Source organism: Bubalus bubalis, chromosome 3, assembly GCF_019923935.1.
Source record: "Bubalus bubalis isolate 160015118507 breed Murrah chromosome 3, NDDB_SH_1, whole genome shotgun sequence".
In the NCBI taxonomy this organism is placed as follows: Eukaryota; Metazoa; Chordata; class Mammalia; order Artiodactyla; family Bovidae; genus Bubalus; species Bubalus bubalis.
The window spans coordinates 103,191,738-103,218,912 of NC_059159.1; the positions used below are offsets into that span (position 1 = coordinate 103,191,738).

General features: G+C 39.6%; 1 protein-coding gene across 6 annotated transcripts in view; it reads left to right on the forward strand.

The window, feature by feature from the left end:
* GLIS3 (GLIS family zinc finger 3) overlaps positions 1 to 27,175 on the forward strand; it is a 683,233-nt gene that overhangs the window by 643,142 nt on the left and 12,916 nt on the right. For all 6 annotated transcript variants that reach the window (XM_006068184.4, XM_006068187.4, XM_006068189.4 and 3 more), the window contains one exon: positions 4,220 to 4,392. In XM_006068184.4, coding sequence (XP_006068246.1) covers positions 4,220 to 4,392 — 173 coding nt within the window. The remainder of the gene's footprint in view (positions 1 to 4,219; positions 4,393 to 27,175) is intronic.

Sequence of the window (27,175 nt, forward strand, 5' to 3'; positions counted from 1 at the left end):
TGCTAAGGTTATATAAACTCCTCCACTAAATGAGTGGAAATAGTTGACTCAGTTCTCTGGATTGCTATTGTGTGATCTGCTTCTGATAAGCAGTGATTTTTTTTTTTTTAATTCTAGTCTGTTGTGTGATTTTTATGTAGCAATTTTCTATTGTTTAAAAGAAGTATAAAAGTCAAAGAAGAGATTGGTAAGCTATGTCAAATGAAATCTGTGAAATGTCAACTGCAGATCAGCAACTGGGGGACAGAGCTGGACCTAGAAAGACATCAGACATTCTGTCTTCTGGCTCTGGGAAACTGCTGTCACTCAGAATGAATGAGAGTGATGATATCTTGTCTTGACATGATGGGGGAATGAAATGTTCCATGGGAGGAAAATTATAAACCTCTGCAATTTATACTCAGCATTAAAATTCTATATTTTATCATCAAAAAAATTAATTCACCTCCTTTGGAGTTAAAAAGAAATCTTTCTCCTTTGGGAAGAATATTCAGATCATATTCATTTGACATGTGTGTGCATGTGTTAAAAAGACTAGGTTGGAAAATAGGTGAAGACACTAAGAAAGTGGGGTTTCGAGGCCGCCCCACCCTACCTTCAGTAACAATTACAACATTGTGTATTTTGCTTAGTGAGTTTCTGTTTAAGTATGCATGTTTTTTATTTGTTTGCTTGCTTTTGAAGTAAATGGCTTCAAACTACTCAAGTTTCTTGAGGTTTTTTTTTTTTTTTTTTGCCTTTTAAATAACATTCCTGGCATCTCTCTTGCTGTAAGTTAGGGATTGCTTTTGGTTGCGCCCAGGGCCTTGCTTTGCACCGTAGAGCTTTCTCTTCTGCTTCTCTCCTGCCCTCTCATAGCTGATTCTTATTTGCCATTTTTATTTCTGTGAGCTAGTTAACAAGTAAGCAAGTTTATAAAAACTAAGTTTAAGTTAATAGATTGTAAGATTTTTCAATAAAATACTATGGAGTGTTTTTTAGGCAATAACAAAATTGATTCTGTGTACTAGAAAGTCTGTCATATTTATGCAGTCATTTCTTACAGTGGACTTTTTAGTGCTAAATTCTTATTTATTTCTTTGTTCCTAACAGTTGTCTGGATTATCACGATCACATCTTGCTGCTTTTCATTTCTCCTCTGTGTATGTAAAAGTTAGAATTTCTGTACCAATACTTTTCTTTTAAAAGCAAAGACTACTTTAGGTGTGCATTTATTTCATTTAGAATGGTATATATTTAAATTTTTATTAATGCTTTACACAGAGTATCATACTAGATTTTGAAATTATATTAACTCTGTGCCATATAATCTTATTTATTTTAATAACATGGAGTATAACCCAGCCTGACGTAGCAAAAAGCAAAGTGTAAGGTCAGCTGAGGGCTTAGTATTATTTTATTCCCCGCAGGTTTCTGAGATAGACTATGGTAAAATCTTGTGTATGTACTTTCACATTTTTTTTTCTTTGTTCAACATTACTTTTATAGTAAGTAATATGTGGTAGCCAAGAGAGCATGGCTGAGTGTGAAACTTGTATGACTGAGTAGATAAGAATGATTTGTTATTAGCATGTAAGTATATACTTTCTGGATAGATGTATAGATTTATAATTTATATATAGATATATAATCTAAATATAAATACAGTAACATTCCAGATAACTCCTAATATGCTCAAATGAACTCTGTTCTTTTAGTTTGTTGTCTATGCTACTTTTTTATAACTAGTAATCATAATTCATGCTAGTCACATCATCACAAATTACAAAAATATAGTTTTATATTGCTGACAGTCTTTGCCTCCTTCCCCTTACACATTGTCTACTCTTTATTAATCAAACTTTTATTTATGAGTTAGATTTATTGTGTTGTGGAGGAGGGAGTTGTGAAATAAAATTATTCTCCTCCATTAAGCTATTGGTACTAAGATTCCACTTCTAAATATTGTAACCTGCCCCATCTATAAATCTCTGCCCTGTCAGTCCTTAACAGGCAGAAGTACCAGGAGAGGAGACTGAAAAGCCACCAAGAGCGTGTTGCATCTTTTATTCCCAAACAAAGAAATACAATTAAGAAGCTAAAGAATCTTGCTTCTTTCCCCCCACCACCCCCTGCCAAAAACAAATTTGAGATGCCAAAGATGGCTACTTAGCAATGATGTAGGTTTCCTTCTAATTCAAATCCACCCCTTTCTCTCCCTCCCTAGCGATCTTCTGCTCACAGGATTCTGGTGTTGGTGGTGTGAACTCCTTCTAGCCCCAAAGTCTGTGGTCTCACAATTCCTCTTTTCTCTCCACAGCTTGAGGGCAGCCTGTGAGAAACACTGAGGACATGTTCCCCAAGAAAATAGCCTCTATATGGGGAATCTTGGCATGCAAGTTTTTAATAGAAGTTATGGGGACAGTGTCAGGGTTAGCTTGCTCTTTTTTTTTTTTTTTTTTCAGAGCAATGGGCCACTCAGCACTCTTTTCAGACTAATTCGAGTTAAGATGATGTGCTTGGAGAATATATATTTATCTGGCACAGAACACTGAGTTTGGATAAGGAAATGGTAACCCACTCCAGTATTCTTGCCTGGAGAATCCCATGGACGGAGAAGCCTGGTAGGCTACAGTCCACGGGGTCACAAAGAGTCGGACACAACTAAGCAACTTCAACTTCACCTTCACACTGAGTTGCTGTTCTCTTCCAGCAGAGGGAAGGTGCATGTTCTTGATTAATTAGGCATCTAAACCCAGCAAGTTTCTTTAGGCAGCCTCTGACTTCTCTTCTCCATAACTATTCCAAATCCTCCCTTCTTGGTTCCTATGTCATCTTCCTGCATTGTCTCATCAGACCTCAAGAAGGGGAATGCAGAGAGAAATGGGATTTCATCCCATGGTTTCTTACTGCAGCAATACAAATGTAGAAGCTCTACCTTGTTAACTACTGTGGTTCGAAACGTCCTCCCTTTGATTCATCAACGGCCCTACACAAAAAGCCCAGGAAAATTAAGTGACCTGTTTCTATGAAATAAGTGGTGGATACATATGGTGACATCTACACGTTGTCATAAAACAAAGCCTGCCTTTCTACACAGAAACAGCCTGTTGAAGTTTTTCAACCTCCTGAGTTTTTGGAGGACAACCAAATACTTCACTGCTAACACAGTTTCCCTGCTCATTATCGTGATGCTTCCTTTCACCGCACTGACAGAGTCCCTGCTCCTTTCTCTATCACACTTGTGCCAGCCACCTACTGAACTGGCAAATCACGTGTTGGTTTTTTTCTTGCAGGGGGAGGGGGCGTTGGAAAAGGAAAGTTAACTTTATTTTAATGCCAGCAACTATGAGAGAGAACAGACACTTGTCCAAAGGCTGACTCCCCTCTCTCCCTGACAATTTTAATAGTCTGTGGTCATTGCTCAACTTTAACATTGTTCGCACAAGTACACTTCAAGGAAACTTCGATGTTAGAAAGTATAAGGTGTCATTTTAAACCTAGTGAGTCAGATCCTGCCATTTCCCTTACAATTAGAAGATCAATGGATAGTTATCCTTTTATATCTCAGGTTAGTTGATAATATCACTTTATTTAAACTTATGTTCTGTCTCAGAAACTACCAGTAATCTTACTGAGATGGGCATGTCTGATGGCAAAAATGTCCCAAATCATGTTCCTGTTGGCAATGTTTGCCAAACACAGAACCTACACAGATATCTGAGTTCTGGATTTCAAACCACACTTGACCTTTGAGGTGTAAGTTAATTTATATTTGACAAAAGAAAATATATTATCTAAAGAGAATAGGACTGAAGAGGCTTTAATAAAGTCATAAACAAAATGTTTATGAGCTAAGTGTAAATGAATCAGAAGTATATGAGTCAAATTTCCCCTAAAATGCAAACGGGTCTAAAAATTAGTGGAAAGGGGGTCTGACAAAAGATGTGTTTTGAATTTCACCAAGCCCAGAGTATTTGAAATGCATTTTAAGAAGCTTGACAAACTCAGACTGTGACTGGATTTTCCCTTTGTTGATCTCTTTTATTCCCTAAATATCTCAATTGAGAATTCAGTGGTTGAAAAATGGGAGAGAAAAGTCTTAAGGTTTTTTTTTTAAAGGCTTTTTGTCACGCTCTTATACAGTCAGAATAGGGAATTAGAATTTGGCTTTGAAGACTTTGTCTTTGCTCCTGCTATTTTGCATCTCTCATGTTTCCTTTTATAATTGTTTTCTCAGGTTTGCACCTTCTGCTCCATCTCCTCACCACATTAGCCCCCGGAGAGTTCCAGCTCCTTCTTCAATAATGCAGAGAACACAGCCTCCCCATACCCAGCAGCCCTCAGGATCACACCTGAAGTCTTATCAGCCAGAAACAAGCTCTTTTCAACCAAATGGAATCCATGTCCATGGTAAGCAAGTAACTGTCAGTCTCTTGAGTTTTGAAAAGTGATTCTGTGCTGTTGCTTTTAATTAAGTGTCTTAGTTACCTGTTGTAGATTTCAGTTGTCCTGTTATATACCACCAGGCTTTGGCTTTCATGACTTTCCTCTAAAATTTCACACTTTATCAGCATGAAATCTTGTAGCATCTTCCTGGCTTTGGCCCTAAGATGGTATGACTTAGGATACCCACAAGTGGTCAGCCCAAGGTAATGATGCATTCATTGACCCAGGGCTTTTAACACCTTGTGGACAGGTCCTAACAACAGCATCTTGTTTCTTAGACAATAAACGGTGTAAAAGGCAACAGCAAGGGTTCTTTTGCCCGTGCCTGCCTCTCCTCTCACAGGTCTTTGCCCCCATTCCCATATGCCCAGATCCTCTCCATCCTTCAGGACCCAGATGAAATGGCACTTCTCTCTGAAGCCTTTCCTGATCTCCTTGCTGGACATAATCTCTCTTGGCTCTAAACTGGCTGCATATCAGCTGTACTTCCAATACGACATATGCTTTCTCTCACTTGTAGTTTACTTCTCTGTGAATAAAACTTGTCTTCATTGGTAATGTGTAAACTTCTTTCTAAAGTCAGAATTTTCTGTCCCATTGGTCTTCCTTTTTGAGAATTTAGCACAGTTCTTCACACGTTGTAAAGATACATAAGTACTGGATGGATTCATGGAAGAAGAGGGAAGGAGGCAAGAGAAGTCGTGATTGTTTTCAAAATGTGTTTAACCTAGAACATGCATGGAGAACTAAGTTTAGCTTAATTTCTTTCTTTACTTGAGCCAATTTTGCTGACTCAGGCAGATATGTTAGTGAACATCCATAGAAAGTTGAGTTGTTAAATCATACAGACTCAAAATATACATAGCCTTTTCCCTGGTGGCTCAGACGGTAAAGCATCTGCCTGCAATGCGGGAGACCCAGGTTCAATTCCTGGGTCGGGAAGATCCCCTGGAGAAGGAAATGGCAATCCACTCCAGCACTCTTGCCTGGAAAATCTCTTGGACGGAGGAACCTGATAGGCTACAGTCCATGGGGTCGCAGAGAGTCGGACACGACTGAGCGACTTCACTTTACTTCCTAGGGACAGATACACATTCTGTTTAAGCAGAAGTGATACTGTATATTTACACTGAGAGTTTTAGCACCTGAGAAACATGATTCAGTTCTCCTCTATCTGTCTCATGCTGATTCCTGAGTTTGCTTTCTATGAGTTATTACTTGTAATTAATGGGTGATATCCTCCCCAAATCTAAATCAGTATTCCAGCTGTGTATGGAAAAGTGTGAATAACCTCCCAGGTGGGCAGAACAAAGCAGCACTATGGAGCTCAGGGTGGATAAGAAAGCCATCGCCTCTCCCCTCTACCTGATAGCAGTAATCACATGAACCCCCTATCCTCAACAAAACTTGGGCCTGTGGTATTATTTTTTACCTTCTTCTGTCAGTACATTTCTTCTCAAGCTTTAGTTATGTGTTTACTCAACCAAGAAATATTCCTTGAGTGCCTACTATGTGTAAAGAAATGAATGTGTGAAAAAGACAAACAGAACACTCTGCTTTCCGAGGGGGGTTCCCAACCCTGACAAGGAGCTCTTCTAATGTGGGGGAGATCCAGGTGCTCTGAAGCCACCCTCATCTGTGGGCGGAAGGCAAACAACAGAAGTTCTGGCTTTGTAGAATACAGAATAGGTCATTGATTCTAAGACACGCAGTTTTTACCTTCATATTTTAACACTGCTAAAATCTGAATATATCTCAGTCAGAGGCATCGTGTAATTGGCAGTGATTTTTCTTTCTGGTGCTGTATAGAATAATGGAGCATTTCACAATCAGTGGTGTCATAGTTCCAATGAAATGCAATATCACACACTTAGATTACAACCGTGAAGCATATTTTAAAATTTCAAAAATTAACCTACTTGTAGAAAAAAAAATGGAAGGAAATTCTCCAAAACATTAACAGTTTTTTTTTTTTTTTAAATCGTGGTGGTAGGATAATAGGTAGTTTCCTGTCTTTTTTTTTTTTTTTTTTTTTTTCCTGCTTTCTAAAGAAATTCTAAAAAAGATTTTGGAATTAGACCAATTGGAATACAAATACCAATCTACTCAGCTGTGTGACTGGACAAATTATTGAGCTTGAATTCTCTTTCATTAAATGAAGGCAGTCTTACCTATCTTCTCTCATCCATTGTTATGAGATTTCAACAAGGAAAGCACTTGGTACAGTGTAGGGGCTTAATTAATTAATGTTCTTCCTTCTACTCCCTTTTCTTTATCAGACTATTTGAGAATAGGAATAATATTTGTAGCCTTAGGGTAAGCATAATACTTGATCCAGAGTAGACATTTAGTAAGTATTTACTTAAAAAGGGATTGACACTCTCTCATTCACCAAACAAATAATGAAACAAGATACAAATAATGGATTTACCCTCTCATTTTGTCCTGCCTCTTAGCAAAAGACTCTTCTGCCATATTTCTCATTTTTAGTTGAATAATGAATTTTCACAAGTTTAGTCGAAACTTGAAATTGTGGGGTTTTTTTTTCTTTTCACCTTGTTAAAAATTCCCATGACTAATAAAAACTGCTAATAGTGTTACAAATCCTCCCTAGTTGGTCCCCAACAAAGGTCCTTCCGCCCAGTGTTGTTCGAGTCGATAGAACAAGACTGAGTTCATTTCAGAAGCAAAGGAAAGCTTCATTCTTGGATAAAAGAATGGAGAGGCCCCAACTCCTGCTCTATAGCCTGGGCTCTCCCAGAAAGGCCATAAACTGGGCTCCTTTATAGGATTCTTTCCTACAGAAGGGTGGGAGGAGTTCTTGCAGGTCTGGTGCAGCATTTTTGCAAATGGCGTGCCGTCCTCATCTTGAATTGCAGTGTCGTGCTCAATGCTTCTGCACAGTGCATGCCAAGCTGAAGTGTCTGGCACAGCAGTTCTGCACTGGGAGCTCTAATCCAACATGTTAAGTGCAAGGCAAGTGAAACTAAACACAGAAGAAGAGATTATAGCTTATCTTCTTACCTAGGTTGTGTCCTATTTTTCCTGGGAACCCCAGTGGACTTTGCCAATGACAGTAGCAGCTCTAAAATAAACACATACGACAAGCCTTTCTGGGAGAGATCAAGCTGTAGTTATCACACTGGGAGATCACGGCTCTTGCGGGAAGGTGGTCAAGTGGCTGCAGTGAAGAACTAGGAAAGGAAGTATTCATGCATTAGCTTCTGGACCTCTGCTAGGATTTCAGAGTAGGGACTCACATGTGTACCTACTTCCTCTGCCAAGCTTTTTTTTTTTTCTGAAAATATTTTTCTAACACTTTCTTGGCATGACCATTTCTTATCAACTACTCCTTAGGATAAGGGCCAAATTGATCTAATATTTTTCAAGTGGGTGATTCAGTGCTAGGGGTGAGGGGAGCAGAGATCCTCTAAATGAGTTGCTGTTACTGGCTATGCCTTTCAGCTTTGGTTGCACTAGTTTGCTTGATGGTATTATATAGGATCTTGGTAAGAAGGAACTTCCTCCCTGATAAAACTGGATTTTTAAAGCCCCGAGCAGTGTCAGGGTTGCTAACATGATAGCTGCAGTGAATATTTGTTCTTTCTTTCAAGAAGTTCATGGCCTTAATGAACATTGTCACCCCTATCCTCTCTGTGCTCCCTGTGGTAGGTAGAGGTCAGAGAAAAATGCCATCACTACATTTTTAGATATGGGAACTGAGACATGGAAGAGTGTTAAATGTCTAGGCATTGCTGCCTTGGCAAAGTACATGGGCATCATTAATAAGAAATCCACATTTCCAAGCCACTTTCTTAGTCTAAGTCAAAAGCACATCGAAATAAATATGATTTGTGTATATATCCATGAAATATACACTTGTATGTAAATGTTGTTGCATTACATAGAGCCATGAAAGGTTATTATTCAGAGGGGCTTTGGTCTAATAGATGAAGAAAATATGGTCCATTGAGTTTTATTCATGCCATACTAGTTGATAAGAGCTTAGATGTTGTGTGCTCTATGTATATATTTATTAAGAGGTATTTTGTAAAAGGCATACTGTTAAAAGGTTAATAGCACTGCATTTTCAAATTCCCTTAACTAGTGGATGACCCAGGACCAGAACTCAGTTTTGTTGATTCTGCACCTACTTCATCCATTCATATTGTCTTCATTAGTAAGGTGGATAAGGTATCATTTCTTTTAATATTTGAATGCTGATAGCATTTACAGGTCTCTGTTTGGATGGCATCTCCAAGGTAACTTCCTAATACATTTTAGTCTTTTATTTAAGATGTAAACATAAGGACAACTCTTTCCAATCATGTAAGCTTATTCCTCAGTCTTTTCTTTCTCTTTAGAACTATTCCCTTGCCCAGGCAAGCTTCAGCATTTTGCCTGGATTAGTTGCCTGAGAGTTGATATTTGTACATTGTGTTATGGTACTAATGGATAATTTCTTTTTAAATGTCCTATTCACTCCAGGCTGTTAGAATGCCATGGGAATTCCTAGAACAGTATTTTAACAACCTTCCTCCTTCTGGCCCCATCAAGGAGAGGCCAAGTTCAAGTCAACAAGTGTTTATTGATCATCCACTTTTGCCAGGCAAACATGAATGTTGTTTAATCAGTGCAATGTGATACATGCAATATCAGAAGGTATCAGAGGCTCCCAGTTTATTCAGAGGAAAACATCAGAGAAAGGATTCTGGTGGTGACCTTGAATAGGGATTTGAAGATGAATAGATCTTTGGGTAAGCCAAGTGGGAAGCAATATTCCAGGCAAGGGGAAGCAGGATACACAGGCAGGAACACAAATGGCAGCATGGTGTACGCCTAGAGAGACGAGCCTGAGGCAGTTTGTGTGTGACTGGAATATACAGCTCAGCTGTGGAATATAGGGAGAGGACCTGAGGAGCCAGCAAGGCCAGCTTATAAAGGAATATGGGGCCACACTAAGTGTTATGCTACTGAGTAAAGAAGCCAGTGTGTTATTTAGGAAACTCAACTAGGGCATTGTGTAGAGAATGGAATGGGTGGGGTAGGAACATGACAAGCTAACCCTAGGGATTAGATTGCACTGTTCTGGTGGAGAACACCAGAACAACAGTGACTTACGTAAGCAGTCTAGTTCACCCTCCGGGTGAACTGCTAAATAGGGAAATGATGTCAGAATAATGTGGAACGCTGTGTGTTCACATACAATCTTTCCTAGGCAAGAGTAGCTGAGATGCAAGGAGGAAATGAAGAAGCCCTCAGCCTATCTGATGCACAGGCAGGATCCCTTTCTTTACTCTTTTAATAAAATTTGAAAGGTGCACCATCCCAAAGCTGTCTCCCCAGAAAGGTACACACCAGGCCTGCCCAGCCTTCAGCTGATGACAGATCACAGTTCTTCCAAAGTACTGGTTCTGTCACCTGCTATCTCAGTTCCTGCAAGCTGTCGCTTCAAGTCAACATTTTTGTGCATTTTTAATAACCACCATAGAGCCTCTAGCCACAATGAACTGGCTGCCCAGATCTTCTCTTATCATTTTCTTATTCCTGCAATTAGTAGGTTTCACAGATTTCGAGTGGTCTGTCCAATCCTAGTTTTCCCAGAGAGCCTGTTATTTGTAATACATGTTGGTACAAAGACCTTCTCATGACTTGTTTATCATGTTAGCAGCCTGCCTAGTGTACTCTTTCTCATGTGACAAGACATCTGAAAGTAACAGCACAGGGAGGAGAAGCAACGCAATGGAGCCACCCGTGTGCCAGCCTCCTCCAGCTTTCTGTTTTGCTGTCTTTAACAGTGACTGCCATCCTCCACTGTGACCTCCATATTGGTCACAATATGGATGCTGTTGTTCTCCATTCGTTTCTTGTCTCAGTTTCAGGCAAAAATAAGGGGAAAGAGTGAAGGACAGGTGCACCCCAGACTTAAAGCCATGGCCATCCTCACATACAAGGGAGTCTGGGAAGACAGATATTTTACTGCATTGCCACGCTTGACAAAGTTGAGGTTCTGTGGATAATGTTTATTGGATAGACAGACTGCAAAATGTGCCAAAAATTCTCTGGAACCATCTTCTTTTTTTAGTTGATGAATAACTGCTTAACAATGCTGTGTTGACTTTTGCCGTACAATAATGCGAGTCAGTCACAGTTATACATATGTGTGTGCTAAGTCATTTCAATTGTGTCTGATTCTTTTGCAACCCCATGGACTGTAGCCTGCCAGGCTCCTTTGTCCATGGGATTCTCCAGACAAGAATACTGGAGTGGGTTGCCAGACCCTCCTCCAGGGGATCTTCCCAAGCCAGGGACTGAACCCTTGTCTCCTGCAACTATATATACAGCTCAGGCTTCCCCAGTATCTCAGCTGGTAGAGAATCCACCTGCAATGCAGGAGACCCCAATTTGTTTCCTGGCTTGGGAAGATACCCTGGAAAAGGGATAGGCCACCCACTATGGTATTCTTGGGCTTCTTTGGTGGCTGAAATGGTGAAGAATTTGCCTGCAATGCGGGAGACCTGGGTTCAATCCCTGGCTTGGGAAGATCCCCTGGAAAAGGGATAAGCCACCCACTATAGTAATCTTGGGCTTCTTTGGTGGCTCAAACAGTAAAGAATTTTCCTGCAGTGCGGGAGACGTGGGTTTGATCCCTGGGTTGGGAAGATCCCCTGGAGGAGGGCATGGCAACCCATTCCAGTATTCTTGCTTGGAGAATCCTTATGGACAGAGAAGGCTGGCGGGCTTCAGTCCGGGAGGTTCCAAAGAGCCGGACATGACTAAGTGACTAAACACAGCACAGCACAGCATGTACATCTCCCCTCCCCAGTAAGCCTCCCTCCCTGCTCTAGAACAAATCTAATGTGTAAAATGGAACAATCTCACAGATTAATTCACATTGATTGCATCTTGGAAATCAGGGGTAGAGACTAGAGGCCTCTTCTGAGGGCTCTGCCTTGTTTTCTGCCCCTCTTCCTTATTCCTTAGGTTTCTATACTTTCCACTAGTTGCTGTCATTTCACCCCTTTGGAGTTGCCAGTTTCGAACACAAAGATTTCCATCTTCCATGATCCAGTCATTAGATTTCATTAGGGAATAACCATGAAGCTATCTCCCCAGCCTGAGCTGTTTGATATCAGGGTGGCAGCAGGGAGAAGCAGGAGCTGCCTCTGGTGGTCCCATAGCTGTCTTCTCATGATTTAAAGTGTGCCCTGCCTTCAGACCCCAAAGAAGCAAGCCAGTCAGCTCCCAGACACTAGTGGCATTTCTGCACCTCACAGTGGAAAACAAAACATTTCCAGACACCAGCAGGCCTCCAAGAACAAAACGTGTTGTCATTGGCTTATCCTACCAAACAGCCTAACCATCTTTCAAACTGAGGAAACCTCAGAGCATTGACACTTAAATGAAATGGAGTGGCAGGTACAAACTGAACTTCTTCCTCTGTGCTGGCTGTTTACTTAACAATGATTGTGCAATGGTACTTTCCGGAAGAGTCCTATGGGTTACGGCTATGACTGATCTCATTTCTGGAGGTTTATAGTGTTAAATGTTTAAAGCTTATTTTTTTAAGGCAAATTGTAGAGACAATAAACATACTTCCCTCCCACAGGAAATTTAGTCACATCTGCATATATGAGATTGTGAAATAACAAAGCAGTAAGTCTAGAAATTGTATTGCTTAGAACTCAAGCATCTGTCACAATTTCCCCTTGAAATCTCAGGAAGACAAATAAGACTGATAAATCAACGTGTAAAAGTCCTCATTGAGAAAGCTGTGACATATTCACAAGGAGAATGAGCCAGTGAGTGTACTACATGTTATTCTGATCAACAGCAGTCATAATCAGAAATAATTTTTGGCATCAGCCATGATGTTATTAATGCTTATATCGTACTAGGGATTGATGATTAAATCCAGGGAAATTCTTAATTGCTCTTATATACTTAATTACTACAAAATTATCCCAAGAGCAATTTTACATAGCTACTACTTGATAAATTCTGACAGTGTGCTAATTCTATAAAACAAAAGTTAAAATTAAGTGTTTATGAGTACAGTCAGAATTTCAGCATATTGGGTTTTATGACAGGTGTGTAAAACGGTCGTCTTAATCAGAGGAGCCATTTGATTGATTATGGAAAACTAAACTATGAATAATCTACATATTTAATTAAGCATGTGCACATACAAGCACACACACTCATAGATTAAACTCCTATATAAATAAGGATAATAGAGGACTGAATCAAGTAATCATCACTAAATTCTAAGTTTCCTGAAGACAGGAATTGTATCTCCTCACAATGCTTGGCACGTGGTAATACTTAATAAGTTTATTGAATAAATATGAAATAGTAAAAAGGGGAGGAGTAAGAGAGAAATTTTGCCCAGGATTTCTTAAAGTGGTTGTTGGAGCAAGCCATTGGCAAAATTGTGACTTGGAATCAAATTTTCAAGGCCCTTCTTTTCTCTGGGCACTTCCTATTATTTTCTGTCTGTCTCTTTAGATATCCAGTGCTTACCAACTGCCTGAGACTTTTCCCTAGAGAAAATAGAATGATCTAATGATTCACTTATGCATTAAGGGAAATTTAATGCAGTGCTCTTTCTCATGAGTATTTTGCACATTTGGTACTGAGTGTCAAGCAGTGAAATTCTGAGCAGTGGCAGCCCTGTGGAAGAGAGATTTTGAAGCATCCACAGGGCCCTTAGGGGCAAGTCCCTTGTTTTAAAAAGCACTTTTCAGTTTTCAAAGCATTCCTATCCTCTAGCTTACATACCCAAATTTGGTCATATTATCTCAGAAGAGGAGATTTACAGAAGGGGAAATTGTGACTTGCCCAAGGTAATATAGGAAGAGAAACAGTGAACTTTAGAAAAAGCTGTAAGAGTCTGTAGAAAAAGTCTCTGGAGTCAGGCAGATCTGAATTGGAATCTATGAGCAAGTCATATAATGTCCTGAACCTAATTTTCCTATTTTATTTTTATTGAGATAGATTTGGTATACAATATTGTGTTTTTCTCCTGCAGAGAAGCTCTATACAGTCAGCAAAAACAAGACCAAGAGCTGACAGTATCTCAGATCATGAACTCCTTATTGCCAAATTCAGACTTAAATTTAAGGAAGTAGGGAAAACCACTAGGCCATTCAGGTATGACCTAAATCAAATCCGTTATGATTATACAGTGGAAGTGACAAATAGATTCAAGGGATTAGATCTGATAGAGTGCCTGAAGAACTATGGACAGAGGTTCATGACATTGTACAGGAGGCAGTGATCAAAACCATCCCCAAGAAAAAGAAATGCAAAAAGGCAAAGTGGTTGTCTGAGGAGGCCATACAAATAGCTGAGAAAAGAATAGAAATGAAAGGCAAAGAGGAAAAGGAAAGACATACCCATATGAATGCAAAGTTCCAGACAATAGCAAGGAGACATAAAAAAGCCATCCTAAGTGAACAATGCAAAGAAATAGAGGAAAACAATAGAATGGGAAAGACTAGAGTTCTCTTCAGAAAATTAAGAGATAGCAAGGAAACATTTCTTGCAAAGATAGGCACAATAAAGGACAGAAATGGTATGGACCTAACAGAAGCAGAAAATAAGAAGAGGTGGCAAGAATAACAGAAGAACTATACAAAAAATATCTTTATAACCCAGACAACCTAGATGGTGTAGTCACTCATCTAAAGCCAGACTTCCTGAAGTATGAAGTCAAATGGGCATCACTACGAACAAAGCTAATGGAGTTGATGGAATTCCAGTTGAGCTATTTCAAATCCTGAAAGATGATGCTGTGAAAGTGCAGCACTCAATATGCCAGCAAATTTGGAAAACTCAGCAGTGGCTACAGGACTGGAAAAGATCAGTTTTCATTCCAATCCCAACAAAGGCAATGCCAAAGAATGTTCAAACTGCCACACAATTGCACTCATCTCACACGCTAGCAAAATAATGCTCAAAATTCTCCAAGCCAGGCTTCAATAGTACATGAACAGAGAACTTCCAGATGTTCAAGCTGGATTTAGAAAAGGCAGAAGAACCAGAAATCAAATTGCCAACATCCATTGGATCATAGAAAAAGAAAGAGAATTCCAGAAAAACATCTACTTTTGCTTTATTGACTATGCCAAAGGTTTTGACTCTATGGATCGCAGCAAACTGTGGAAAATTCTTAAAGAGATTAGAATACCAGACCACCTTACCTGCCTCTTGAGAAACCTGTCTGCAGGTAAAGAAGCAACAGTTAGAACCAGACATGGAAGAATGGACTGGTTTGAAATTGGGAAAGGAGTATGTCAAGCATGTATATTGTCACCCTGCTTATTTAACTTACATGCAGAGTATATCATGCAAAATGACGGACTGGATACAGCACAAGCAGGAATCAGGATTGCAAGAGAAATATCAATAACCTCAGATACAAATGATATCACTCTTATGGCAGAAAGTGAAGAGGAACTAAAGAGCCTCTTGAAGAAGGTGAAAGAGGAGAGTGGAAAAGCTGGCTTCAACTCAACATTCAGAAAACTAAGATCATGGCATCTGGTCCCATTACTTCATGGCTATAGATGGGGAAACAATGGAAACAGTGACAGACTTTATTTTCTTGGGCTCCAAAATCACTGCAGATGGTGACTGCAGCCATGAAATTAAAAGACGCTTGCTTCTTGGAAGAAAAGCTATGACCAACCTAGACAGTATATTAAAAAGTAAAGACATTACTGACAAATGTCCATCTAATCAAAGCTATGGTTTTTCCAGTAGTCGTGTATGGATGTGAGAATTGGACCATGAAGAAGGCTGAGCGCCAAAGAATTAATGCTTTTGAATTGTGGTGTTCGAGAAGACACTTGAGAATCCTTTGGACTGCAAAGCGATTGCAGCAGTCCATCCTAAAGGAAATCAATCCTGAATATACCCTGGAAGGACTGGTGCTGAAGCTGAAACTCCAATACTTTGGCCACCTGATGCAAAGAACTGACTCATTTGAAAAGACCCTGATGCTGGGAATGATTGAAGGCAGGAGGTAAAGGGGATGACAGAGGATGAGATGGTTGGATGGCATCACCAACTGAATGGACATGAGTGTGAGCAAAGTATGGAAGTTGGTGAAGGACAGGGAACCCTGGTGAGCTGCAGTCCGTGGGGTTGCAAAGAGTCGGACGCAACTGAGCATCTGAAAAACAACAACAATATTATATCAGTTTCAGGTGTGATGAAATCTGACATTTACATACATTATGAAATGATCACCACAAGTCTAGTAACCTTTTTTCCACTTACAGTATTATTGACCTTATTCCTTATGCTCTGGCTTTTTGTATAACTGGAAATTTGTACCTCTGAGTCTTTTTTACCTGTTTCACCTACCACCCTCCCCTCTACAGACTATCCATTTGTTCTCTCTCTCTGAGTCTGTGTTATTTTGTTTTGATTCTTTTTTTTTTAATTCTGAATATAATATGAGGATAGTGGTATTTCTCTTCTAGAGTTGGTATAAGATTGACAGAAAATGCCTGGTCTGTAGTGTGTGTTCAGTTAATTAGAGCTTTTATTACTGTTGTCATTTTTCTACCATGCATCAGATTCTGGGTATGCTGGTTACTTCCACTTATATTGGTTAATCTTCACAAGAACATTAATAAAAATATAAATATAATCCAGCCTCTCAGGTGAGACTTTGCCCCCAGTCACATACCTAGTGAGTATCAGAGCTGGTATTATAAACACAGTCTGGCTCCGGAGCCCACACGTATTCTCCTTCATGATAATGCTTGTAGATACAGTACTGTGGGAGTTTTTAGTTACTTGGGAATTATTTTTTGGGTGAAATTTAAATGGAACCATTAAAGATGAGGTTACTTAGAGAACTGAAGTTATTGCTAGCAATATAGGTACAATGATTCATGAGACAACGTGATTTCCCGCCAACCGCTTGTGTTGTGTCTTTGCATGCTGATTGCTGAAAATGTCTGCCTTTTCCTTCCCGCTGTGCCACGTGGTATGGTGCTTGCTTACATTGCCCTTTCCCATTAGTCCTCATAACATTCCTATAAAGAAGGCGTTGTTTATTCCCATTTTACAGCTGAGGAATCTGAATCACTAAAATGTTAAGTAACTTGCCCATGATTTCTTAATCTTGAAATGATGGAGTTGGAAACTATACCCAGGACCATCTGGCAGCAGAGTCTGTGCTTTTACCCCTGGATTAAGAGCTATCACAGTCCCTAAAGGGAAGGGAGTGCCGGCTCTCTGACTGCCCCAGTGGTGTTACCCTACAGGTGTGTATATGTGTGTGTGTGTGTCTCTGTGTGTGTGCATGTGCACATATGTGTGCATTCTCTCATGTGCCATGTTTGCTCAAGTACACATGTGCTGGGGGAAACTGCTTGGAAGCCTGATTACTAAATCAACAAACCAGGTTTACTGGACTTGTAGCACACTCCTTAAATACAGTTTTTAAATTAGAAAAAAAAATTGCCTTTCATTTTTTAAAGGTGCTTAGGGTCCTTAAGTTTATGAAAAGCTTAATTTGCTTCCCAGGCTATGTTCTTCTTAACCACTGCTTAAAGGTAATGACTGTTAACGATTGGTGAGTATTCTATTTAGACCTTTAAGAATACTTCTGAAAATGAAATATATGCATGTATATGTACATGACATCTGCCCTGTTATAAAATGGCCTCATAATAAGCATTTTATTTTATGACTTTTTTTAACTTAACAAAATATATGCTTTTGCTTTCTGGGTCAATGTATGTAGATGTATAATTTTTAATGATACAGTACTTAACAAAAACTTATCATCATTTTTTCATCATCCCACTGTTGAAAGACGTTTATTTTTTTCACTTGTTGCTTTTATTAACAGTGCTATGCTAAATCTCCTGGTGTATACTGTGTGTTTACACGAGCACTCTCACACACATGCATATCTTTCTGCATACTTTCTTTAGGGAATATTTCTAAAAGAAAAATTGCTGGATTAATTGTTATGTACATTTTAAAGCTGGATAGGTACTGCCATATATTCCTTCACCAAGTCTATACCAATTTAGACTCAACAACAGTGCATTAGAGCATTCATTTCCCCACCCTAGATATTGCCAGTTTAATCCTTGCCAATTTGTACAGCAAAGTTGTTTTGATTTTTCCTTTGGTTAGCAATATGATTGAGCATGTTTTAATATTTTTATTGAGCTCTAAAGGTGATTTACTTATAATGGAAATTAAGTAACAGGTGCTACTACTTAAGTAGTTATATTATTTACTAAGTAGTTCACTTGCCAGTCAGCTTGTGTCATTGGCAGTAGGACAGTTTGTTTTCTCAACTGGAACTCAAAAATTTAATGAAGAGAAGGAAAATATCCAGAAAATTTGTTTCATTGGCTATTGTGACTTCTCTGCCAGTTAACTTAAAAACTATAGAAAAGTGTTTAATGAATATTATTACAGATTTAGCGCTTTCTTTCATTCTTTGGGAGAAGCAGTGACATTTTTTCCAGAAGCAAATGTTTTGTCTTGTATCTGAAACTCATAGAGTTTAGCCTCTAATGAATTGAACTCTTAAAATCACATTAAATGTTTTTTTTATAACTCTATTTTAGGGGCTACTCAGTTGAAGTCTTCAGGTCTGAACATATTCATGGCAATCCATGTCCTGTGATTCCTGTGTTTTAATTGGAATTTTCTTTATAAATATGATAAGCAACTCATGGTTTAGAAGGAAGAATGTGAATAACTTTGGTTGGAGTTTCCTTAAAGGGAAAAACTCCACACACATCAGAAACATCTGTGTTACTGGTAACACAGCCACTGTGTTAATAAAACAGAGCAAAATACAACACTAGAATTGGTTTGATCTATGCCCATTCAGATAATCTGTGCTCAGACCATGTTAAATGCTCCTAGTTCCCTTAGAATTTCTAGATGATTTACTTACAATTGTGAGTTCTTTTTCATTGCAGATTTTTTTTTGCTTTCTAACCAGATTGTTCTGACTAAACTCTCTATTTAGTTCTATTGCAAAGTCTTTGAGAACTAGACTTTAAAGATGCAAGTTTACCAAAGTAAATTCAGACCAGCTACTCCTCTCTTATTAATACATTCCTCCACAAACCCAATCTCATATCACACATCCTAAAGCAAAGCTTCAGATTCTTTAATTCTGTCCTCAGTATGGCATAATGATTCCAAGGATTGAAATTATCCAAATATTTACCCCCAAGGTTGTTTGTGCCTGTGGTTCTGGGCTGATATAGTGCTTTTATCAATACCATTGAGGTCAGTGATAATACCTACATTTATATTGCAATGTATGTTTTATAAATTACTCTTAGGTACAAAATCATTTTCAGTGCCTGGAAACTCAAAGGAATGGCTCAATAAAATGCTTTTTGGATAAACACCTGAATCCTCATTATAACTTCATGAAGAGAGTAAAAGATATGTTTCTGTTCCTATTTAGAAATGAAATTCAGATTAGTTGACTGAGTTACTTGACGTTGGGATGGTTTTCTAAAAGAGTGCAACGTGTTCTGTGGATGAGTTGAGCCAATTGATTCTCCTGCCCACTCTTGCTTCTCTTCAGATTTGGTGGCCTCCTGATGTACAGCAGAAAATGGTGGCTTAGAGCAGCAAAACTCTCCAGGTCACCTTGATAGTGCCAGTTGTATTTCTATCATTTTTGTTTCTCCCTCAATTAAAAGAAAAATTTCAGTGTTAGAAAGGGAAGTGAAGTGAAATGAAGTCACTCAGTCATGTCCGACTCTTTGCAACCCCATGGATGGCAGCCTATCAGGCTCCTTAGTCCATGGAACTTTCCAGGCAAGAGTACTGGAGTGGGTTGCCATTTCCTTCTCCGTTAGAAAGGAAAGTCTCTTTATTTTTTTCTGAAACTCCTGATAGGCTATTGTGTACAGGCTCACAGATCAAAATCTTTGAGCTCAGCCATGGTTCCTCTTACCATCACTATCTTCAGCAAAGGCTCTTCTTGTAGGATCGTTCACTCATACACTTATTCTCAAACATTCAGCTTCTGTTATGTGCCGGGTCCTGTTTCGTGTGTTAAAGCTACATCAATAGAGAAAGTGGACAAAAATCCCTGCCTGCCCAGAGCTCATACCTAAGGGATGGTTCTTAGCAAGCAAAGCCTTTGAACTCAACCATGAGAGAGTATTCCTCATGACCCATATGTAGGCAAGAAATCATGTCTTCTATTTAATCCCTCTAGCACTTGGCACAACTGAGATGCCTGTTATATACTTAAAAATTAAGAGTTTGGTATTCAGTGGGATGAGAGTAAGCAGGAAAGGAAAGACCCTGCAGACTAGACATACTCATCGGAGTGTGACCCTCCCCCCACCAGGTGCCAGTGAGAAGAAGATTATCCAGCTGGAGGGGTGGAGCAGAGGATGGCAGATCATAAATTTGGTTATTCACATTAGCAGTCAGTGTCCACAAGGGCAAGATGAAAAGGCAAATTTCCTGGTGGCCAGATGGAAGGAAGTGACAGGAAGTTGGGGATACAGTGACAAACATCAGGTTTTTACAAATGTAAAGCTTTCTCTGCTTTGTCAAACCCACCTATATAGATTTCTTTTACTTCAAGTCCAGACTTCATCTCAACGTAATAGTCTAGCCAGTAGCTTTGGGGGCAGCTTAACGGTGTGTAACAGGGACTTAGCTGTGAGGCAGAAGTTCAGTAGGAGAAACAAGCAAGCTATCGATGCAAGTGTGAGATGGTGCCCACCTGTAGAGATTAGGATGCTGGAAAACTGTATAGTCATAAACTTGGATTCGGGGAAACAAGAAATCACCTAGTTAGTGGAATGGATATAATGTGGGAGCTTGGTTACAGCTAGACATCAGAAGTCTAGGCCACAAGATCAGTGTGGGGTCATCAGTAAGACCACGACTTCTGAGTCACTCAAATGAGGTCCCATGATTTCACCTTGCCCAAGAACTTACATGTGAGAGAATGGCACCGGGGTGGGGACAGAGGTCATCTTGATCCATCTGTAGTTCAGAGTCACTTTGGGACAGCCATTATCACTTCATCCCCAAGACCCCCTGGAATCCAGCAGAAGGGGCTGGGGGTCAGCCTAGGGGGAAAAGATGCCCACTGGAAGAGCTATCCTTCTGCATTCCAAATGAAATCAGAGCTGTTCTGTTTTTGTTTTTTTTTTTCTATTGGTATTTCATTTGGAAAACTTTCCAAAGATTGAAAATCATCTAAAGATGTTCTTAGTTGTTCCACCGGGAACAAGAATGGCTGCGATCCAAAAGTCTACAAGTAATAAATGCTGGAGAGGGTGTGGAGAAAAGGGAACCCTCTTACACTGTTGGTGGGAATGCAAACTAGTACAGCCACTATGGAGAACAGTGTGGAGATTTCTTAAAAAACTGGAAATAGAACTGCCTTATGATCCAGCAATCCCACTGCTGGGCATACACACTGAGGAAACCAGAAGGGAAAGAGACACGTGTACCCCAATGTTCATTGCAGCACTGTTTATAATAGCCAGGACATGGAAGCAACCTAGATGTCCATCAGCAGATGAATGGATAAGAAAGCTGTGGTACATATACACAATGGAGTATTACTCAGCCATTAAAAAGAATACATTTGAATCAGTTCTAATGAGGTGGATGAAACTGGAGCCTATTATACAGAGTGAAGTAAGCCAGAAAGAAAAACACCAATACAGTATACTAACGCATATATATGGAATTTAGAAAGATGGTAACAATAACCCTGTGTACGAGACAGCAAAAGAGACACTGATGTATAGAACAGTCTTATGGACTCTGTGGGAGAGGGAGAGGGTGGGAAGATTTGGGAGAATGGCATTGAAACATGTAAAATATCATGTATGAAACAAGTTGCCAGTCCGGGTTCGATGCACGATACTGGATGCTTGGGGCTGGTGCACTGGGACGACCCAGGGGGATGGTGTGGGGAGGGAGGAGGGAGGAGGGTTCAGGGTGGGGAACACATGTATACCTGTGGTGGATTCGTTTTGATATTTGGCAAAACTAATACAATTATGTAAAATTTAAAAATAAAATAAAATAAAAAAAAAAATAATAAAGATGTTCTTAGGGCTTAGCTTACTATAGAGCCCAGATGGAGCTGATGCTGTGGCTTCCAGTTTAAGAATCACAGGCCTAGACCCTAAGTGCAGGACTCAGTGCCCCCTCACCATGGTTCCCAATCAGCGATAATCCAAAGGAAGCAATTGGCCAGTGCCTGAGGAAATACTTTCCATCTTCTTTCTCCGTCTACCTTCTGGGGAAAGTCCTGTAAATGCAGGACAACCTAAAAGCAGTAGAGAGCCAGGATGGCTCTCAGGGGAGGCTGCAGCATTTCATGTTAATGTCCCTTTTAATCTCCATCTGTAATCCTCTTCTCTGCCAGACCTTTCTTCCAGCAAAGCTTGCTTGGAAGGACAAGGGAAGATAGAATTAAATCTTCATCCTTTGCCATACTTTCCTTGTTCTGTTTTAGACTCAACTACTCCCGAGTCAAAGGGTTGCTTGTGAACTTTATGCAACACAGCTTGACTCAATTGAGGGCAAATTTACCTTTGTACTCAGAGAAGGGAGGATGATAAGTATCACCAAGCTTATAATGAGACAAAACGAGCTGGAATTTTCAGTGTGTTTTACTGTTTGCAAAATATTCCTACACCTATTATTTCACTTGATCCTTGTGGTCGCCTAGGAGGAATATCGGAGAAGGCAATGGCAACCCATTCCAGTACTGTTGCCTGGAAAATCCCATGGACAGAGGAGCCTGGTAGGCTGCTGTCTATGGGATCGCATAGAGTCAGACACGACTGAGCGACTTCACTTTTCACTTTTCATGCATTGGAGAAGGAAATGGCAACCCACTCCAGTGTTCTTGCCTGGAGAATCCCAGAGAGGGCGGAGCCTTGCGGGCTGCCGTCTATGGGGTCGCAGAGTCGGACACGACTGAAGCGCCTTAGCAGCAGCAGCAGCAGGAGGGATACATACACTGGCAACAGAGTGACCCTCTCTCATAGAGAAATTCCCAACTCATTCTTTTCAAACTTGACCAGTGGCCAAAGTGTTTACTTCACACACTCACCAGAACAGGATGTCCTGGTCCTCCATTCTTCATTCTGAGCTTCATATGTATCCTGAATTTTTGAGTCATTAGACAGGTGATGGAGTACAACTGGGCACTGAATCTCTTTCCATTTATTCCCTGTGCTTCTTCCCCTCTCTACTGTGAGGACTCTGCTGCCCCAATAGTATTATTTTCTCCCTTCAATCAGTAGGGACTCAAAGACTCAGAGAGGCTATGTTTTCCTCAAGGCCACATAGCCAATAAATGGCAAAGCTGGCTTTCATATTCATCTTAAGAGTCTTCAGATCTTCTGGTTTAGAGAGTGTCTGCTTTTTTGCCATATGTGCATTGTCACCATCAGGATTCACTGAACATTTTACTGTAACTGTATATATAAACACATGGCAATTACTGAGACACATTGCAATTAGTTTATTTTAGCAGCTTATCATTTTGAGAATTTGGAAGCCATAGGCCACCACACATTAGGGTTTTGGTTCGTTTGAAGATATTTAAATGAAAATAGGTTACATCTTTTAACCAAGAAGGTTTTATCCATGCCTTTCTTCTCACTCTGCTTTCTCCCATTTCCTTTTTGTTCCTTTCAGCAACATGTTCTGCCCACTCTCATCCCCTTATTTGAACCTTTGCAAAATCAGTAGCAGACCATCTTCCTCTTCCCCTACCCCAAGTATACAACTCAGAGGGCAAGAGTGTGGTTGGCTCACAGTAATACATTCTGTTAGCAGCTTGCTGCAAACCAGGTGAGGTGCTGTGAGGCTCAGGAGCAGAGGAGAGCCCTGGAGTGTGCAGAAGCATCTCCCTGTGGCCTGCGGGCTAGTGGATGAAAATGGCCCCACTTCTTGGAACCAGGGGGATTTGTCTAATTTGATGCCCTCTTGCTGCCACCCATCTGACAAGGAGCAAGGAGACCAGGCGATTGCTGCACTGGTCAGCTTTCCAACCACTGTAACCTGGTTCCTTCAATAGGAATGTGCCCAAATGGAATGTTAAGGGTTATTATTTCCATTATTTTCCTTCTCCTAAGTACAGTAGTTGCTTAAATGTCAGTCTTAAATAGCTCAAGTGCTTTTGCAAGCTGGTTTAGTTCTCAGCCTGAAGAAAAATCTGTCTTCCTAACACAGTCTGTGAGCTGTTCCTGTAGCTTCCCCATTTATAGACTCTGTATTAAAATGAAGAGTCAGTTTCTCCATCACTCCCAGGGGGAAGCTTCAGAGAGTTCTGACTACATGAAGACCTGGCTGAGGTTGTTGGCCAAGAGCAGGGACCAAGGTGAAAAATGGCAACTGGACTACGGAGGCTTCATTTTTAAGAGCAGCATCATTTTATACCTGAGGGTGGCGGGCTATGTGAGAAAAATTGTTTAAGAATTACATGTGCATTATATAGAATCTATAAATACTTCTAAGCTTATTTCATGGTGAGATAATTGCTACTATTTATTGAGGGCCTACTACATGCTGGGGAATGCACTGGATGATTTTATAAATGCTCCCATGTATAATATTTTCTGAAACCCTATAAAATAGATATTATTTTAAATGAAAATAAGGCTCAAGAAGGAAAATGATTTATGCAAAGACACATAGTTGGTTAATGGGTTATCCAGGCTTTGAACCCAAATCCAAGTTGTTCATATAATGGATAGAAATAAAATAGTGACTAAATCAGGAAACTAGCCAAAAAAAATTTCTGAAATGTCTATTTCTACTCTTCAGGGTTTTTTGAATTTTTCAGTGTTTAGATAATTTCATCAATTTTGTTAATGAATTCAATTATTTCTCCCTAATGAAAATGTTTGTACTCTATGAAATGTTGATCCAAGTAACTCTGCCTGTGATCTAGTAGTAAGGGACCTCAACAAAAATGGCCAGATTTTGTTTAAACTGATTTGTCTGTGAGCTTAAACCGTATTATCTATATGAACTATGTTACCAAACAGATTAGAGTTTGAGTTCTGGTTCTGAAACTTGGTAGCTATGAGGATTTGGATAAGTTATTTGAACTTTTATGTTTCCTTGTCTATAAACTGGGGACAGTACTACATAATTCAAAAGTTATTATAAGTAAAAAAAGATTGGAGTGTTGCCATTTGCAGCAACGTGGATGAATCTAGAGAATATTATACTTAGTGAAGTAAATCAGGCAGAGAAATATGTATTATATGATATCACTTAATTGTAGAATCTAAAAAATAATACAAATTAATCTGTATAAAAAATAAAAAGAGACTCGCAGACATAGAAAACATATTTATGGTCACTAAAGGGAATGGTGGGGGGAGATGGATGAATTAGGAGTATGGGATTAACAGATGCAAACAGATAAACATAAGATAGATGAACAACAAAGATTTACTGTATAGCTCAAGGAACTATACTCAATATCTTGTAATAATTGAAAATGGAAAATAACCTGTATGTGTGTATGTGTGTGTGTGTATATATATGTGTGTGTGTGTATATATATGTGTGTGTGTGTATATATATATTTGAGTCACTTTTCTGCACACTTGATATTGAAAGAATATTATAATCAACTATATTTCATTTTTTTACAAAGTTGTAAGAATGAAGATTTTCAATGTAAAACACCTAAAACAATACCTATCTCAGAACAAATAAATATTAGTTCCTTTCCTTCCTTTTGAAAGAATTCTCTGGGGTGGGGGGAGCGGGTTGGTGTAACACTAACCAAAATGTCTATGAAAATGCCAAAAGCAAAGAGACTACAGATGAGAAAGCTCTGAACTTAGTAGAAAAGTATATGATGACTTTTAGCTCTACTCCCCATTTGTTTTAAGACAAAGACTGTTGCTGCTGCTGCTGCTAAGTTGCTTCAGTTGTGTCCGATTCTGTGCGACCCCATAGACGGCAGCCCACCAGGATCCCCTGTCCCTGGGATTCTCCAGGCAAGAACACTGTAGTGGGTTGCCATTTCCTTCTCCAATGCATGAAGGTGAAAAGTGAAAGTGAAGTTGTTTAGTTGTGTCCGACTCTTAGTGACCCCATGGACTGTGGCCCACCAGGCTCCTCCGTCCATGGGATTTTCCAGGCAAGAGTGCTGGAGTGGGGTGCCATTGCCTTCTCTACTAGATCCATGAATAATTCCAAATAACTGGATGTTCATAAATATTAAAATGATTGTATGAATTTTCTACTTTTCTCTTATTTGCATAGTATTATATAAACAAAAGTATTGGTTATAAAGACAAGTGATTCAAATTCCATCTCTTTGTCTATAAAATGAGAACATTTGTTTGAATTACCTACTTACAAGACAGGTATATCAGAGGCTGCCTAAGAAGGAATTTTTAAAAGTTTTTTAAATCATACCGTGTGAGTAGTAAGTGTGTAATTCCCTGGGCCTTTCTCTGAGTAAAGTAGGAGAGCATGAAATCATGCTGAGAAGCTGTGATGCCAGAGATCATATTCTTATGGCCTTTAAGAGCTTTACCAGAGACTTATCTAATTTTCCTCTTTTCTTCTCATTGATTTATATCATGGGTTACAGAAGGTATTCAAAGTAGGGTGTGCAAGGGTCACCAGAGAAGAGGAGGGAATGCACAAAGAGCTATAATAATGTTGGAGAAGAAGAAATTAGCGTAGCCAAAGGGAGTGGGTCATGCATCTTCTGTGTCCCTGACCCTGGGACTTTAAGACTATGCAGAAGAACTGTACAAAAAAGATCTTAATGACCCAGATAACCAGATGGTGTGGTCACTCATCTAGAGCCAGACATCCTGGAGCATGACGTCAAGTGGGCCTTAAGAAGATTCACTACGAACAAAGCTAGTGGAAGTGATGAAATTTCAGCTGAGCTATTTCAAATCCTAAAAGATGGTGCTGTTAAAGTGCTGCACTCAATATGCCAGAAAATTTGGAAAATTCAGCACTGGCCACATGACTGGAAAAGGTCAGCTTTCATTACAATCCCAAAGAAGGGCAATGCCAACGAATATTCAAATTATTGTACAGTTGCACTTATTTCACATGCTAGCAAGATTATGCTCAAAATCCTTCAAGCTAGGCTTCAGCAGTATGTGAACCAAGAACTTCCGAATGTACAAGCTGGATTTAGAAAAGGCAGAACTAGAAATGAAATTTCCAGTATCTGCTGTATCATAGAAAAAGCCAGGGAATTATTTAAAAAAACATATATTTCTGCTTTGTTAATTATGCTAAAGCCTTTGACTGCGTGGATCATGACTAGCTGTGGAAAATTCAAGACATGGGAATACCAAACCACCTGACCTGCCTCTGGAGAAACCTATATGCAGGACAGGAAGCAACAGTTAGAACTGGATATGGAACGATGGACTGGTTCAAAATAGAGAAAGGAATACCTCAAGGCTGTATATTGTCACCCTGCTTACTTAGCTTCTGTGCAGAGTACATCATACAAAATAATGGGCTGGATAACTCACAAGCTGGCACAAGATTGCCAGGAGAAATACCAGTAACCTCACATATGCGGATGATACTACTTTAACGGCAGAAAGTGAAGAGGAACTAAAGAGCCTCTTGATGAAGGTGAAAAAGGAGAGTGAAAAATCTGGCTTAACACTCAACATTCAAAAAGCAAAGATTATGGCATCTGGTCTCATCACTTCATGGCAAATAGATGAGG